Raw genomic sequence first — 15,859 nt, forward strand, 5'->3', positions numbered from 1 at the left:
CACCGCACCTCGGGGATAGGGCAGGTCCCGCGGCCAGAGTGTCACCCCGGGTCCGGGGAGACCTCGAGGGCTGCACCCTGCTGGGGGACTTAGACAGCTGCGCACCGGCCGAATCCACTTCCCGGACGCAGGCACCCTGGGCTGGGCAGGACGCAGTGCTCGTGCGGTGCGGGGCCACCGTGCGCTGTCCAGGGACACTGCGCACACCCGGACCTGGCTTTTTGACGTCATAAGCAGGTGGGCGACTTGCAGGGCTCCCCGGGCAGGTCCGTCAGACCTGTGGGTTTGGGCTGTGGCGCCGAGGGTCCGGTGTGGAGCCTCAGGTGAGGGACCAGTCACTACAACAGCTGGAGAGACCAGGACAATGGAGGCGGACACACACATACAGCTCAGACTCAGGGTGACTAGGGAGTCTGCTGGGGTAAGCGGCTGGGCCTGTCATCCTCCATTTGGTGACTACCAAAGAAGTCCGACGGCTCATCCCTTTTGAAAAAGGGGGCCAACCGGGTCAGCCGAGCAGCAGAGTGGCCTGCGAGGTCCAGCAGGGCTCAGCACCAGGAAGTGCCGGGGTACCTCAGACACAGTGCCGGGGAGGCAGAGCCCTCCCTGGCTGTGGGGAATGGGCAACGGCTGTCCTATCCAGTCCAGATCCCCAGCTGTCCCGCGTGTGGAAGGCTGAGTGGACCGGGCCTCCTGTCCCAGGTGAAGAGACAGTTCTGGGGCAGCTAGGGGTTTTGTGGGATTGTGAGGCTCCCAGAATGCTCCCAGGGCCCGTGCTGTGATCAGGAGTGAGTCTCTCAGAGCCTGTTCTACCTTGCCTGCTGTGGCCCAGGTCAGGATCCCTGCAGGGCAGAGTCACTGGGCCAGCCATTTCCTCTACTGCCAAACAGAGACTCCTGCAGCTCACTCCCCTGCCGACGGGCACAACTTGGAATCTATGGCTTTGAGCCTTGCATTTCAATCTTTGTGGTCTTCACTTGTCAAAACCACGGCAGATAATACCCTGATCTGGACAATGTCATGCACTCTGTGTGGTTTACAGGATCTCAGACCCGCTCTCCCAGCTCAGAATGCCCTTTTCCCTTGGTCTTCCTTCCTCCTTCAGGGGGAGAAAGGGAATGACTAGTTATTTCTCCAACTTTCCATCTTCAAACCTACAAATTCAGACCCACCATGGCCCAGTCTTTGCCTGTGAGTTGGCCCCCAGCGTGTCCATGGTTGGGTCTCTCTTCAGTGCCTGAGGCGATGCCCCTCAGACCAGTGCCTCCTGCCCATCTGCCTGGTTGGAGCTCCTCAGGGGACCTGCAGTCTCGCCTACCCCATCGGCCCTTTCTCTGAAGTTTCCTTCTCTTTCCAGGCAGCCCCTGGGTCATCATCGGAGCTATCGCTTCATCACTAACCCAGATTCCCTTGTTCCCGGCTTTCCAGCCCAGGACACTTGGGTTCACCTTTAGATCTGACCTGTAGTGTTCTCTCCTGTCTCGCGCTCACCCATATCCTGCTCACTGATCATTCTTCCCTCAAGCTGCCCTTTTTCTCTGCCCCCCTTTTGAGAAGACAGAGACCATCAGAATACGCATCAACATCCTGGCCCCTAACTACTGGAAGAACCAGCAAGGGGCTGAGATATTCACTAAGCTTTGCCAGCTGTAGTTCTGGAATGCTGGCAGAGGACAAGCTACTCCATGGTCAGAGTCACAGAACTATAATCCTGCCATGAGAGCAACACAGGCTTCATGTTTGTGACACCTTGTCGGGGGGTAATACTGGGGATCGGACTGAGTGGCTTTGCACTGAGCTACTTCCCAAGTCTTTTATTTTTATTTTGAAGCAAGGTCTCACTAAGTTGCCAAATTGCGCAGGCTGGGCTTGAACTTGCAATCCTCCTGCCTCAGCCTCCCAGAGTGCTGGGATTACAAGAGTGTGCTACGTGCCCATCTTGGGAGAAGTCTGCTTTGTCCCCACTTCTCTCTCAAGCTGGCTTCTATAGCTACCCTGCCACTGAAACTATACCCAGTGAAGCCACTAGGGACCATATCATTCCTAGTAGGATATGTACTTTTCAGATCTAATCCCGGTACAATGACTCTCTGAATATGACACTGAGCTCATAATCTCTGCTAGGAACTCTGCTCTCATGGTTTCAACAACCAGCTCTTTGTTGGCTCCTGAATCTGTGTTTGTCTCAAGCTCGATTGCTTCTCATCAGCTGCACCCTGTTCAGCTCTATAAGGGCACCCCTGGAGACCTTCTAAGCCTTCATCTTCCCCTTGAATAGTCTCTCTTTCTGTATTCTCTCTCCCAGGGGCTGGATCATGCCCTCAGTCACCAGCCTGGAGCTACCCTTTACTGCCTCTCTTTCCTTCATGTCCTCCCACCCCTGAATACTAACTGGTCATCAAGTGGCGGCCATTTTATTTCCCAAATCAGCAGATACACGACAGGCCAAAGTCATGATACCGCAGAATTTACTGGTACCTAAGCATTTTAAAAAACGTTTATTTATTTATAAATTTATGTAGGCATTTCAGTTTCAAATTTAAAAAGAATAGAGAAACAACTGAAGTGTTCACCATTGAATGAAGGGATAAACAAAAGGTTCATCCAGACGATGAAATACTATTCAGCCTGAGAAAAAGAAGTTCTGAAATATGCTACAATATGGATGAACTGGGGTCAGGGATTTAGCTCAGTGGTTCTGCCACCTGCCTCGCAAGCACAAGGACCCGAGTTCGATCCCTGGTACCAAAAAACAAACAAACAAACAATGGATGAACTGGATGACATTATGGTAAGCGAAATAGGCCAGTGACAGTATATGTAAGGTACACTTACATGAGGTGCTTAGGGTAGTCAAATTCATAGAGACCAAAAGTAGAATCGGGGTTGCCAAAGGCTAGGGCAGTGATGGCGAACCTATCCCACCCATGTTATTGTGTTTTCCTTTTAAGACAAAAAAATGTTAATGTATGAGTTGTTTTTTAAAAAACTGAAACCAGGAGCGGGGATTTAGCTCAGTGGTTCCGCTGCCTGCCTTGCAAATGCAAGGACCAGCGTTTGATCCCTGATACAAAAAAAAAAAAAAAAAAAGGAAACCTCAGTATTCAGGTTTAATTGCCGTCTTGGTTCTTTCTGATAAATAAAAGCAGTTTGGGTGGCAGTTTGGGCACTCGGTCTCTGGGCTAGGGGAAAAGGGAAACGAAGAACTGTTGTTTAATGAGTTTAGAGTTTCAGGTTGTGCAAAATGAACAGAGTTCTGGAGATCGGATTGCACAACACATGTGAGTCTTCTTAACACTACCAGATTGTTTGCTAGAAATGGAGCGCCGTACATTTTATGTGTATTTCGTCATAATTCTGAAAAGGAGAGGTAGGAGGAAGGATTGAACTTCTAGTAAAGTGAATTTCTGTTCAGGTTTATCATTACGAATATGGACACATTTTTGTCACCTCAGAGAACAAATCTGAAGACAGAGCTATGGACTAATTCCAGGCAGAGCAGGACGCTGTGGTGACTGTGTAGAAGGAGGCCCAGCAGCTTCCCAAGCACAGTGAGACGCAGTTGTCTCCGATCTGAACACTTGGTGGGGAGGGGCAGCTATGGTCGGCCATGCTCTGGGGCTGTGTCGAGTATGATGTATAAAACCAGTTTGAGATCATGGCATTGAGGTTAAATGCTAAGCACTTGCATCATAATTTTTAAAATTAAACTCTTTATTTTGAGACAACCGTAGAGTCACATGCAATTGTAACAATGTGGAAAAATATGGTGTACTTCGTCTCCAGCTTCTCCCAGTGGTAACACCTTGAAAAAGTAGATTGTAGAATAGCACAATCAGGATTTGGAGATGAATAAGGTCAAGATGCAGACCATTTCCATCACCCCCAGGATCCCTCATTTTGCCCTTTTATAACCTCAGCTACCTCCTTCCTGCCCCCACCTGACAGCCACTAATCTAGTCTTCATTTTTTTGGTTGGGGGGGTATCAAGGATCGAACTTGGGTCCTTGTGCTTGCAAGGCAGGCAGTGGAACCACTGAGCTAAATCCCTGGCTTGTCTTCATTTTTATAATTTTGTCATTTCAAGAATTTATTCAACCAGGGCTGGGGATTTGGCTCAGTGGAGCCATGACTGCCTTGAAAACTCAAGGTCCTATGTTCGATCCCCAGTACCAGAAAAAAAAAAAAAATCAGCCATTTTTAATTGGCTTCTTTTTGTGTGTGCAGTAATGGAAGATTGAACTCAGGGCCTTCACACTGAGTTATAATCCCTAGTCCTTTTAACATTTTTTATTTTGAGACAGGATCTCATTACGTTGCTAAGTTTCCCAGGCCGGGCTCAGATTTGTGATTACAAGTGTGCCATTAGCATTTGGCTTGAACTGGCTCTTTTCACTCAGCTAAAGTTTCTGGAATATCATTGAAGTTGTGCGTGACAATAGCTCTTTCCTTTCTGGTGCTGGGGATTGAACCAAAGTGCCCGACCTCAAAGCTACATTCCTACTCCTAGTTGCTTCCTTTAATTGCTGAGTAATAGTATTCCAAGATAGGGATAAATCAGTTTGCTGACCCATTGAGGACATGCATATTGTTTCCAGTTTTGAATTTTTATAAATAATACTGTTTCAAAAAACAAAAACAAAAACAAAAAAAAACTGCTTCTGGGCCTGATGGTGAATGCCTGTAATCCCAGCACTTGGGAGGCTGAGACAGGAGAATCACTACAAGTTTGAGGCCAACCTGGCCTATGTGGTGAATTTAAGGCCACTATGGGCTTGCTTACTTAGTGAGACTCAGTTTCAAAAAAACCCCAAAAGGGCCAGGGATTTAGCTCAGTGGTTCTGCTGCCTGCCTTGCAAGCGCAAAATCCCGAGTTCAATCCCTGTACAAAAAAAAAACAAAACAAAAAAACCCTAAAAAAAATTAAAGTTGTTATAAAAATTAAAGGTGTTATAGGTAGTTTTTTAAAAGAAATTGCCAAACTTTTTCACACTGTGCCGTTTTATATTTCCACCATCAAAGTGGGAGTGATTCATTTTCTCCACACCTTAGAGCATTTGATGGTGTTGCTAGTTTTTTGTTTGTTTGTTTGTTTTTGGTATTGCTATTTTTAATTGTAGTCATTGACCAGGCATGGTGGTGCATACCTATAATCCCAGCACCCAGGAGGTGAAGAAGGAGTTCCAGGCCAGCTTGGGTTACATAGTGAATTCGAAGCATCCTTGGGCTACCTTTCTTTGAGATCCATTTCAGAAAACACAAGAAAAACAAACGAACAAAAACCCCCAAATTTCTTGTCTCAAAAAAAAAAAAAAAGTCTGTGAGACCTTATTATAGCTTTAATCTGCATTTCTCTAATGGCTAATGAGCAACAACTTTTTATGTGCTTATTTATCATCTCTTTGCCAGCTTTCATGAACATTTGTTCATGATTTTATTTTCTAATTGGATTAATTTAATTTAGGTAGTTTTGAGAAGTTTGTTTTGTTCGTTTGTTATGGTTTATTGAGACAGGGTCTCACTATGTAGTTCAGGCTGCCCTTGAACTTGCAGCAATCCTCCAGCCTCAGCCTCCAAGTTCTGGGGTTACATATGTGTGCCACCATGCCCAGTTTTATGTGTTCTTTGTATATTCTAGATACTAATCCTCTGTCAAATGTGTTTGGCATTATTTTCTCCTTGTCTGTAGTTTATCTTTTCACCTTCTTAAAGCCCTTCTAGGACAAATGTTTTAATTTTTGATGAAGTCCAATTCATCAGTTTTTCTTTTTATTGGTTGTTTATAATGTAAAGTCAAAAAGCTCTTTTTCTAGCCCCAGATTCCAAAGGTTTTCTCTTATGTTTTTTTTCTAGAAGTGTTACAAAAATCACGTTTTGCTATTCATCTATTTCTTTTGAGATAGGGTCTTACTATGTTGCTCAGGCTGGCTTGTAATTTTATTGTTTGTTTGTTTGTTTTTTGCAGTACTGAGGATCAAACTCAGGATCTTGAGCTTGCAAGGCAGGCAGGGTGCCACTGAGCTACATCCCCGGCCCTTGTTCTTTGCTTTTTTGAGACAAGGTCTTGCAGGCCGGCCTTGAACTCAAGGCTATCCCGCTGCCTCTCCTTGGTTTGGAATTTGTGATCGTCCCACCTCAGCTTCCTGAGTAGCTGGAATTAGACCATGAGCCACCATTGCTTAAATTTGTGGTCCATCTTTGATTAACATTTGTAGATGCCTTAAGGCTCATTTGTCTAGGCTCGTTTGGCTTGCCTATGGATATCTAGTTGCCCCTGTACCATTTGTTGAAAAGGACATATTTTTTACTGAAAACGAGTCAGTCTTTTCTTAACCCAACACAGCTTTGCCCTCACCAACATCTGTGCTATTATTGGCTAATATATTGCCAATATTGATGGGGTAGGGGCAGGGACTGAACCTCCAGGGTTGGGGTGCTGCTTGTGGAGAGGGGTGAGGAAGTAGGTGGGACGGGACGGGAGATGGGGAACTGGGAAGGAGATGGATTAGGGGTATGGGAGGGAGAGCTCATGGGTTTGGGGGAGCCCTATGTGACTTGATGTCTCTGAGATAGCACATGTCCCCCACCCTGCCCATGTCAAAGAGCCTGACCGTGTGACCAGCTGCAGAATTGGGGAGCGATCATTGGGTAATCATCTACAGGAATGGGCACCCAGCAGGGCTGGGGATAGGAACGGGGCCAGATGCTGGCCTGGCTTTTGTGACTTCGTCTGGAAGGACCACCTCAAAAGCTGCTCTTTGGGAAGTGGGTGAGAGGCCCCCCGAGCACAGGGAGGAAGCTGGTCATCTCCGCCACGGGCCAAGGCACTGAGAGAGACAGCAGTGGCTTCACCAGGGCCAGGACGCTTCAGACCCAGGCGGCTGCACAGGAAGGTGGGGAGGAGGACAAGGCTCCCTTCGTTCCCGCCTCTCAGGACCCTGGGCCTGCCCAGCCTGTGCGCCTGCCTCCTGGGTGCCGCCCACAGGATGAGTGGCCTGTGGTACTGCAGCCCTGTGTGTCCCTGAGACGCTGATGGCCGGGCTGGTGATGGAGCCAGAAGCCTGAGGAGCCCGGAGTGCTTGCCCCACTCAGAAGAGCTGCCCCTCAGGCGGCAGGAGCGTCCCTGGGGACCGACAGGGTTATCTGGGCTAGACAAAAAGACCTTGTATTTCTGCTGAATCTATAAATCTCTTCCCGATTGTTCTTTATGGAAATCCCTTCTTTTTGTTGTTGTCGGTTTTTGGGGTGTGTGTGTGGGGGACTCTGCTCTGAGCTGCATCCTCAGCTCTTTTTTGTTTTTGTTTTTGTTTTTATGTTTTACTTTGAGACAAAGTCTCTACGTCACGAAGTGGCTCAGGCAGGGCTCAAACTTGCCATCCTTTCACCTTGGACTCCCAGAGTTCAGGGATCACAGGGGTGTGCCACCGTGCCCAGCCTCCCTACTGTGGAGCACACCCTTTGAATTAAACTTCACCCTCTGTTGCGAATGCAGTCTGTTCCTTTGGGAAGAGATTGATTAGGACCTCTTTGCTTCACAGTCTGCTTCTTTCTCTAGGCCAAATTTCTGAACCAGGGTTCTGGGGCTGGAATGGCGACACTGGTGGTGCCCTTGTCTCTGAGATACTTTTAGGATTGAATACCGGATGGAAAGGAGGCAGCGGCTCAGATCTTCTTGGCTTGGCTGTCTTGGGATGGAACCATTGCCTTGTAAACCCCAGCATCTTTGGTGATAGCACGACCCAAATGGAGGCTCCTGAGCAGAAGAAGGGAGTCTTTACCTCTTGGGCACTCTTGTTTGTTTGTTTGTTTTTGAGACAGGGCCTCACCATGTAGCCCAGGCTAGCCTCGAACTGGAAGTAATCCTCCTGCCTCAGCCTCCTAAATGCTTGTACCACTGCACCCAGCACCTCTTAGCCATTCTTGACCTTAGTGTAGCCTCAGGTAGCTGGGGAAGTATAAGAAATGCTGATGTTCTGCTGTTCCAGGAAGAAAGTCCTCAGATCACTGGAGCCCCCTGTTCTGGCGGCACCAATTTGGAGGATTTTTTTTTTTTTTTTCGGTACCGGGGATCAAACTTGGGTCCTGGTGCTTGCAAGGCAGGTGCTGGAACCACTGAGCTAAATCTCCGCCAAGGAGGAGTTTTTGTCTCACTGAGCTGGGAGCTGAAGGAGAGGGAGCAGCTCCAGGATAGTATTGGTTCAAATACCACCAACTCTTTTTAAAGGTTAGTAGATTTTCTTGAACAGTGTTTCTCTGTTTGCTATATTCACTTAGGATCATTTCCAGATACTTTTAGTGGCTTTAGCATGACATAGCTTCACTAGAGAGTTCCTTTTGCTGGAGGTTCAGTTCTTGTGATGATTTTGAAGTTAATTTTGGCCTCACCGTCAATTTATAATCTTAAAATTCTGTTTTTGAATCCGAGAAGTTTGCGTAGGAGCTGGATATTTAATGAATGTCCCAGCTTTTGTTACTAAAACAAAATATCTGAGATGATTAACTTGGAAAGAGGAGGAGTTTGTGGTGGCTCGTAGTTTCAGAGGTTTTTCAGTCTGTGGTTGGTGGGCCCCACTGGTTTGGAGTCTTTGGTGAGCAGCGCATCACCGTGCAAGCACAGAGTAGTTGTTTATCTCATGGCCAGAACCCAAGGGAGACAGGAAGCGGCTGAGTACAGCCTCCTCTTCACAGGCACAGCCATTTATCAGAAGACCTCTCCGGAGGTCAACTTCTTCATGTTTCTTGGGCTGGGGACCACGCCTTTTAAAACATGAGCCTTTCGGGTTATCATATCCAGACTATAACAGCGATTCTAAGGAATTGTTAACTGTTCTCAAAGCGCGATAATGGCATCATGGTTATTTTTTAATAGTTATTTGTTAGAAATACATAGCGAGGGGCTGGAGATTTAGCTCAGTGGTTCTGGCGTCTGCCTTGCAAGTGCAAGGACCGGAGTTCGATCCCCAGTACCGGGTGGGTTGAGGGTGACATACTGAGGCAGTGACAGATGGAACAATAGGATATAGGGGGTTTATTAAAAATCCCATATTTATAGTCAAGTTTGGGTTACAAGTGAGGAGGGGGTAAAGGATACAGAGGAAATAAAATTGGCTAATTATTATTGCATCTGCAAAATGGATTCACGAGGTTCATCATACTAGTCTCTCTACTTTTGTACATGTTTGAAATTTTCCATAAAAATGAAAGCTTTATTTTTCCTACGTCTGAAATATACTTTATTTGGTATTTTAGAGATACAACTAATTCACTAACTTGAATAAAAAATGTAAAAGCTGTGTGGGGTAGCATATCCCACTGCAAGACTGAGGCAGGAGAATCCCAAGTTTGAGGCCAGCTTGGGCAATATTAACAAGCATCGTCTCAAAACTGTTTAATTAAAATATTATAAATATGGTTTTGGAAAGAGATTATAACTCCAAGTACTTATGTTCTGCAACAATCATGTGTAAGCAGCTTTGCAAAAATACATTTTCACTGAAATCGGTTTAGTTCTCAGTATCTGAAACAGCATGAATTTCAATCAAGTTCCCAAGAAATTTTATTAGATGGCCCAATTGCGTATCAGAGGCGGGTTTTGTCATTTCAATCAAAATCATTTGTAGATGATTAATGACTTTTATGAAAGAGCGCAATCATGAAAATTATTCCAGTTGCATGTCAGGAATTTCTAAAAAGGCAAATTTGTGCACTGAATGGAAGCTGAGTGGAAAGTAAGTTTGAGGAAAGGAAATACAGTTGATGACTGCCTTTTGAAGTGGGCTGGGATGTTCTGGATCAGCTAGAAAATGGATTAGCATTTGTGATCCACACAATTAGAGCCTGATGCCTTTCAGAATTTAAAAACTTTCTTTTTTGTATTCTTTCTATAGACCTACTAATGGGATGATTTTTTTCAACTTCTTAAAAATACCAACTTAAAAAAATGTTTTGTCTTAAATCAGAAACTAATTTTGACAATAGATCATTGATTTGCCTACTTGTATCACACGGTGCAATTAATAAAATTTTGCATAATTATAATTGGTCTTGCTAACAAAATGTTAAAATTATGAAACTGAAAACTTTTTCATTAATCTCAATTGTGCTGCTATAACATTGCATATGTTGTAACTCATTGACTCTTTCGAAATAAACCATAATCATTTATTCTTTTCTTGACATTCTTTTTCTATCTATAATAATTATATCACCATTATTCACAGGAATTTTTATGTTGGTTTAGAATGCAGGTTGAGTCCATTTGCCAACTAAGTCCTAAATGTTTTTCAGATCTGTGCCCATCTCTGCCCTAACTTCCAGAGTTTGTGCCACTTGGATTATGACTGTCCTCTAATGCACTCCCTGCTTCTTACCCTGCCCTTCCAAGTTCACCTTCCTCTCCAGAAATGTGCCACAGTAGTTAATACAAAATGCAGATCTAACCAGACTTCTTTTTCTCAATTTTCAGTGGCCTCAAACCAGATAGCCATCTCTCAGTTCTGATTATACAAGGGGAGAAGCCCTGAACTCCACTTCGAGAAAATCTGCATTAGCAGTTAAGCACAACATGCTGGTGTGGGAAACTGCTAATAATCATAAATAGAAACGTGGGAACTGGAACCCTGTGACAATCCTTTATTGTACTTCTTGACCAAGTAATTTATTACACTTCTTAAGATTTCCAAGTAGCTAAATTATTTCTGAGGAGGCAAGAAACAAAAACCAATTTATGCTACAGAACCCTCAAAGTTGTTAGGAGTTATTGACATTATTTTGTGCCTCTGAAAATAGGATGTGAGTGTAAACTAAAGGAAGGATTGGTAGAAATTTATTTAAGAAGATTTTTTTCCCACATTAAACTTTTTAGTTTTGTTTTTATTTTTTTGCTTTTTTGGTTTTTTTTGATACAGGCTCTTACTATGTAGTTGCAACTGACCTGGAACTCACTATGTAGCCCAGGCTAGTATCCAAATCACAGTGATCCTCCTGCCTCAGCCTCCCTAGTGCTGGGATTACAGGTGTGCGCCACCACTCCCAGCAGAAATTATTGTTTTAATATGAGGTCTATGTTGCCTCAGCCTCCTGGGTAGCAGGGAATATAGGCATGCATCACCATGCTTGACTGAAGAAATTCAATTTTACAAACAACATTGTTGCCAGGCATAGCAGCACGCCCCTACAATCCCAGCACTCAGGAGGCTGAGGCAGGAGGATCAAACATTTGAAACAAGCCTGGGCTCCATAGCAAGTTTAAGACCAGTTGGACTATATATCAAGACCCCGACTCAAACATTTTTTTGTACCAGGGATCAAACTTAGGACCTTGCACTTGTTAGGCAGGCAGTGGAACCACTGAGCTAAATCCCCAGCCCTCAAAATAAAAACATTGTTTATAATAATGTTGAAAAGTGCTAGACATTTAGGAATAATGTCTAAGGAAAAGGGTGTCCAACTCTATACTAAAAACTACAAAACTTTATTGAGATGTTATTGAAGTACAGTACACTGAGCTATATGCTAATATTCATGAATTGGATGATTCCAATGAGTTAAGACACGACATCTACCCAAATGAACCAATAGATTTAATGTGACCCTAATCAAATCCCAACAAGTTTTCTGGGAAGGTCAACAAGTTGATTGTAAAATGCACGTGGAAATACAAATGGCCCAGAATAGCTGAAGTGATACTGCAGGACCATGACAGTGGCCTTGCACTCCCAGAGTGGCAGTGTTTCTACAGCTGCAGGAATTAAGGCCCAGGGGTAGCCCGAGTGGAGGAGCAGAACAGAGTGTGGGCAGGATGAAGAAAGCTGTGCTCCTGGAAGAACCATCAGGGGCAAGGCCTTGGAGGCCATCTCAACTGCTTGGGTTGGCTTTTATACCTCATATGAGCACTCCCTGAAGGGTAGACTCTTAAAACGAAGACATAACTAGACTTGTGCGTCTGTGCATCACAGGGGTATAGTGAGGTAGGTGCTAACCAGTGACCCGTAGCAGGTACTCGGAGACTCGCACATACCTGCCCATCCTCCATCTCCCCTGCCTGTGCCCTCTTGGCAAATCCCACATGTGAAATTTCCTCCCGGGATGCAAGTCCAGGCAAGCTCTCCTCTGTGTTGCCTGTTTCTAGTGGCAGGCTCCCTCCTCCACACCAAGACAAGTCCTCACCAGCTTCTCTCCCCCAAGGAAAAGGATCTCAGGTGTGCTGGCCAAGCCTTGCCTGCTTGCCTCCCTGGCTGCTGTCTGACTACATAGCTGTGGGGAGAGAGTGCCAGGGCCTGGCCCCAGCCATCACCCCGGGATCCCTTAGCTTGGCCTCCTTGGATTAGGAAAGGTAGGAGGGAACCCCAAGAAAGAGAACGCTTCCAGACACCTCTGATGGGGACCCCCAAAAGGCAGTTGAGTACTTAAGAGGGTGGGTTCCAAAGCTCTACTATTTACAGTGTAAATTGGGTCCAGTTACCTAAACTCTCTATGCCTCAGTTTCCTCTTTGGAACATGGGAATAACTGTCCCAAAGTTGTAAGGGTGACTATACAGATGTTGGCTGTTGTGTCCCTGTGTAGACCGAAATGCGGTGTGCTGGGGGGTCAGACGCTGGATTCCTTTTTTTCAGGACTGATGATTAAACCCAGGGCCTTTGCTTTGAGCTATTATTCCCAGTCCTAGGTTTTTTGTTATTTATTTATTTTTGGTATGGGGTATCGAACTTGGGACCTTGTGCTTGCAAGGCAAGTGGCAGAACCACTGAGCTAAGTCCCTGGCCCTGTTTGTTTATTATTTTGAGACAAGGTCTAGCTTGGAGGATTGCAAGTTCAAATTCAGCCTGGACAACTTAGTGAGTTAGTGAGATTTTATCTCAAAATTTAAAAATTTTAAAAAGGGCCGAGGATGTAGCTCAGTGCAAAGGCCCTGGGTTCAGTCCCCAGTTGAGGGTCGGTGTCTACAACAAACCCTCCCCTCCTTGAAAGCAAACTGATTTGCCATGTGACGTTGTCATCCCTCCTGACACGAGGTAGGGTCTTTTTATCCACCCTTTAACTCTGGATTGCCTTCATGGCTTTCTTTGCCCAGTGGGATGTGGCAGAAGGGTCTGGTACATCTTCTGAGACCTGCTCTCAAGTGGCTTGGCAGTCTCTGCTCTTGTGCTCTTGGGACCCTCTGTCACCCTGTCAAGGGATTCAGCCTAGCCACATGGAGGGGCGAGGGGTTACGTGGAGGAGAATGGTAGCACCCAGCTGGCCTGAACATTCAGGCAGAAGAGTGAGGCCATCTGGAGTATCCAGCTCTGGTCCAGAAAGCTGATCCTGTCCACGCTACTGATCCATAAAATCACGAGTAAATACATGGCCATAGTTTAAAGCCTTCAGATTTTGGAAGACTTGGAGGCCAGCTTCCAGGCTAGCTGAAGTGTTCCCAGGTTCTGTCTTTATTGTACAGATACTGCTTACACCAGGGGAGTCCCAGGGGCAGTAGCGTTTCCTCCGTGGGCTCCACCAAGCGCCTCTCCATTGTGCTGTTTGTTCACCTTTCACCCACAAACGTGGAAGCTCTTATTTGTTAATCACTGCTTGAGAGAACCCGGAAGGCTGGCCTGGCTGCTGAGGAAATACTAAGCTATAAACCCCAAAGACCAAAAGACCATGGTTCGTTTAAGGGGACCGCACAAGCAAACGAAGGGAAAGGTTAAAAGCTCAAAGCTGTAACCCGCTGAGGCAGAATTAGGGAAGGGCCTGCGGAGAATTTTAGCCAAACAATAATAACAATCCTGTCAAAGAGATTCTATTAAAACATTTAAAAGATGATTTTTTTAAAAATTTCATGATATTTCAAATTTGGAAATTCACCAGACAACCTAGAAAAAGAAAGTGGTTTCTACTGAAATCCCACTTATTGGCATAGAGGGGAAATTTGTGAAAAATGTAAATTATAAAACCGAGAAGTAGCAGATTTGGAGGACAGATTCTGAGGTGAAAGGGGAATATTAAGGGAAGGTGGAGAAGACAGACACATTATCAAGGCGGTAGCTGTAGGAGACATCCCTGCCCGGGGCTGGCGGGCCATGATGGCCCCCTCCTTCCTGCCTTCCCTCATTTGGCTACGTGGTTTTATATCTGGAGTCGGACCAAAGCTCTGTGACTCAATGGGCGTGTCAGACGGCAGACCGCGTGAGTACAGCCCCTCTCCCAGCGGCTGCCGTGGAAACCTAGGCCCTGGTTTGTGAAATGGCAGAGCTCTGCTGAGTTATATGCACCTGAGGTCAGTGTGACCCCAATTAAAACACTTTCCCGAGTTATAGCTTCTCACTGACCCGATGGGTTGTGTGCTAATTGCACCCCATTCCAGGACAGTTTGTTCTATCCAAGTAAGATAAACAGTGCCTGCGCCCTAACAGTCCTGCCTGGCGCCATCATGCCAGGTGCTGGGCAGTATTTCATTAGATGCCTTCAAAGCACAAACTGCCCCCTAGTCCTTCCACGATTATATTCAATGAATACTGGATGTGCTTGGGGGCCTTTGTCTTTGCTGCCCTTAGCAGCTCTGACCAGGATCCAAGACTCATTTCTGCCTGTTCTTGAATTTGTCTTGTGCTGCTGTGGCTCACAGGCCAGGGCCCATGGCAGAGGTCCTGGTAATGTCCCCTTTCCTGTTCCCTACAAATTGTAAAGCTTTTTCTGCTGTGACAAAAAAGAAGAAAACTAAGTTTGCAGGTTAGAAAGGCTCACAGATACCCAGGGAGGATTATCCCCTTAAAAGATAAGTGTCTAGGCTAACCCTGGTGAAACTCCCCAGTTTTAAGGAGAAGAGGGAGGATTTTAGTTTCCATTAGCAGCTGCAGGTTCCTTAAAAGGGAAGAGAATTAGCTTAACGTTAGCTCTCGAGTTTCCAGCACCAGAGGCTGGAAGACAAGGCAGGGGGAAGAGGTTCCTGCTACTGACCAAGTTTAAAGTCAACCTGCATGAGAGCAAAGAAAATCACATTTATTTGGGGCCATTTGGAATCATAATATGGGAAAACATAGATTCAACCAGTCTTGAAAATGTGCTCTGTGGTTTTATAAAATGGCGGCTACATAGAGATTTAAGGGCATTGGAAATCACATCACTTGTTAGTCAGGAATTATGATTTCTGCTTGTAAATGTTAGGCTGTCCTAGAAGAAAGAGACTTGGAGTAGTCTCAGCCTTGGTAATGGGGAGGAAGGGGTCTGTGGTAGGGAAAATCAACAGAAGTTGGCAGCGTTTGAAGGTCAGCTCACATCTGGAGGTGGCGTGTTTGTAGCCCTGTCCAAAGGTTCGCTGTGGATGAGTCTGAAATTTGAGTAACAGTGGCCTCTGACTCTATTTTAAGTGGCCGGAACCAAGGCTACTTCGTTTTTATCTTTTCCTTGACATTTGCCCCCCTTTGCATCAAAAATTTTCCACAGGAAAGCATTAATGATCGATCTAAGAATTAGAGACCACATTACTGGGATGGATCTGTCCCAGGAAGTCATGTTCCCTGTCACAGGGATGGATTTGTCCTAGCAAGTCCTGTCCCTTTTCTGGAGGTGTATTTGGCAGCAGTGCCGACAGAAGCAAGTTTTGTATATATGTTATCTCTTCTGGATATACCTTTCATTGGGATTCTGACACAATCACATTTTGTCCTTCTAATGAAAGAGGGTAAACATTTTACATCAATCTTTTTCAAACAACAAGGCAACCATGACATAAAGAAAGCCTGTAAGGTCCGGGGATGTAGCTCAGTGGTTCCGCTGCCTGCCTCACAAGTGCAAGGATCTGAGTTCATTCCCGGTACCAAAAAAAAAAAAAAAAAAAAAAAAAAACCCAGAGTTCAAACAGGAGAGGAAATTATAAAG

The 15,859-nt window shown here is 45.5% G+C and overlaps 1 protein-coding gene and 1 long non-coding RNA gene across 2 annotated transcripts in view; one reads left to right on the top strand and one right to left on the bottom strand.

Annotated features, from left to right (window-relative positions):
• St6galnac2 (ST6 N-acetylgalactosaminide alpha-2,6-sialyltransferase 2) overlaps nucleotides 1-231 on the bottom strand; it is a 17,621-nt gene extending 17,390 nt beyond the window's left edge. Inside the window, exon 1 of the mRNA XM_010618723.1 lies at nucleotides 9-231. Coding sequence (XP_010617025.1) covers nucleotides 9-231 — 223 coding nt within the window. The remainder of the gene's footprint in view (nucleotides 1-8) is intronic.
• Nucleotides 232-285: 54 nt separating this feature from the next.
• LOC109117862 overlaps nucleotides 286-15,859 on the top strand; it is a 41,798-nt gene continuing 26,224 nt past the window's right edge. The window contains exon 1 of the long non-coding RNA XR_002025172.1: nucleotides 286-421. This is a non-coding gene — a long non-coding RNA (uncharacterized LOC109117862). The remainder of the gene's footprint in view (nucleotides 422-15,859) is intronic.

Source organism: Fukomys damarensis, unplaced genomic scaffold, assembly GCF_012274545.1.
Source record: "Fukomys damarensis isolate Sample0158 unplaced genomic scaffold, DMR_v1.0_HiC HiC_scaffold_23, whole genome shotgun sequence".
Classification (NCBI taxonomy): Eukaryota; Metazoa; Chordata; class Mammalia; order Rodentia; family Bathyergidae; genus Fukomys; species Fukomys damarensis.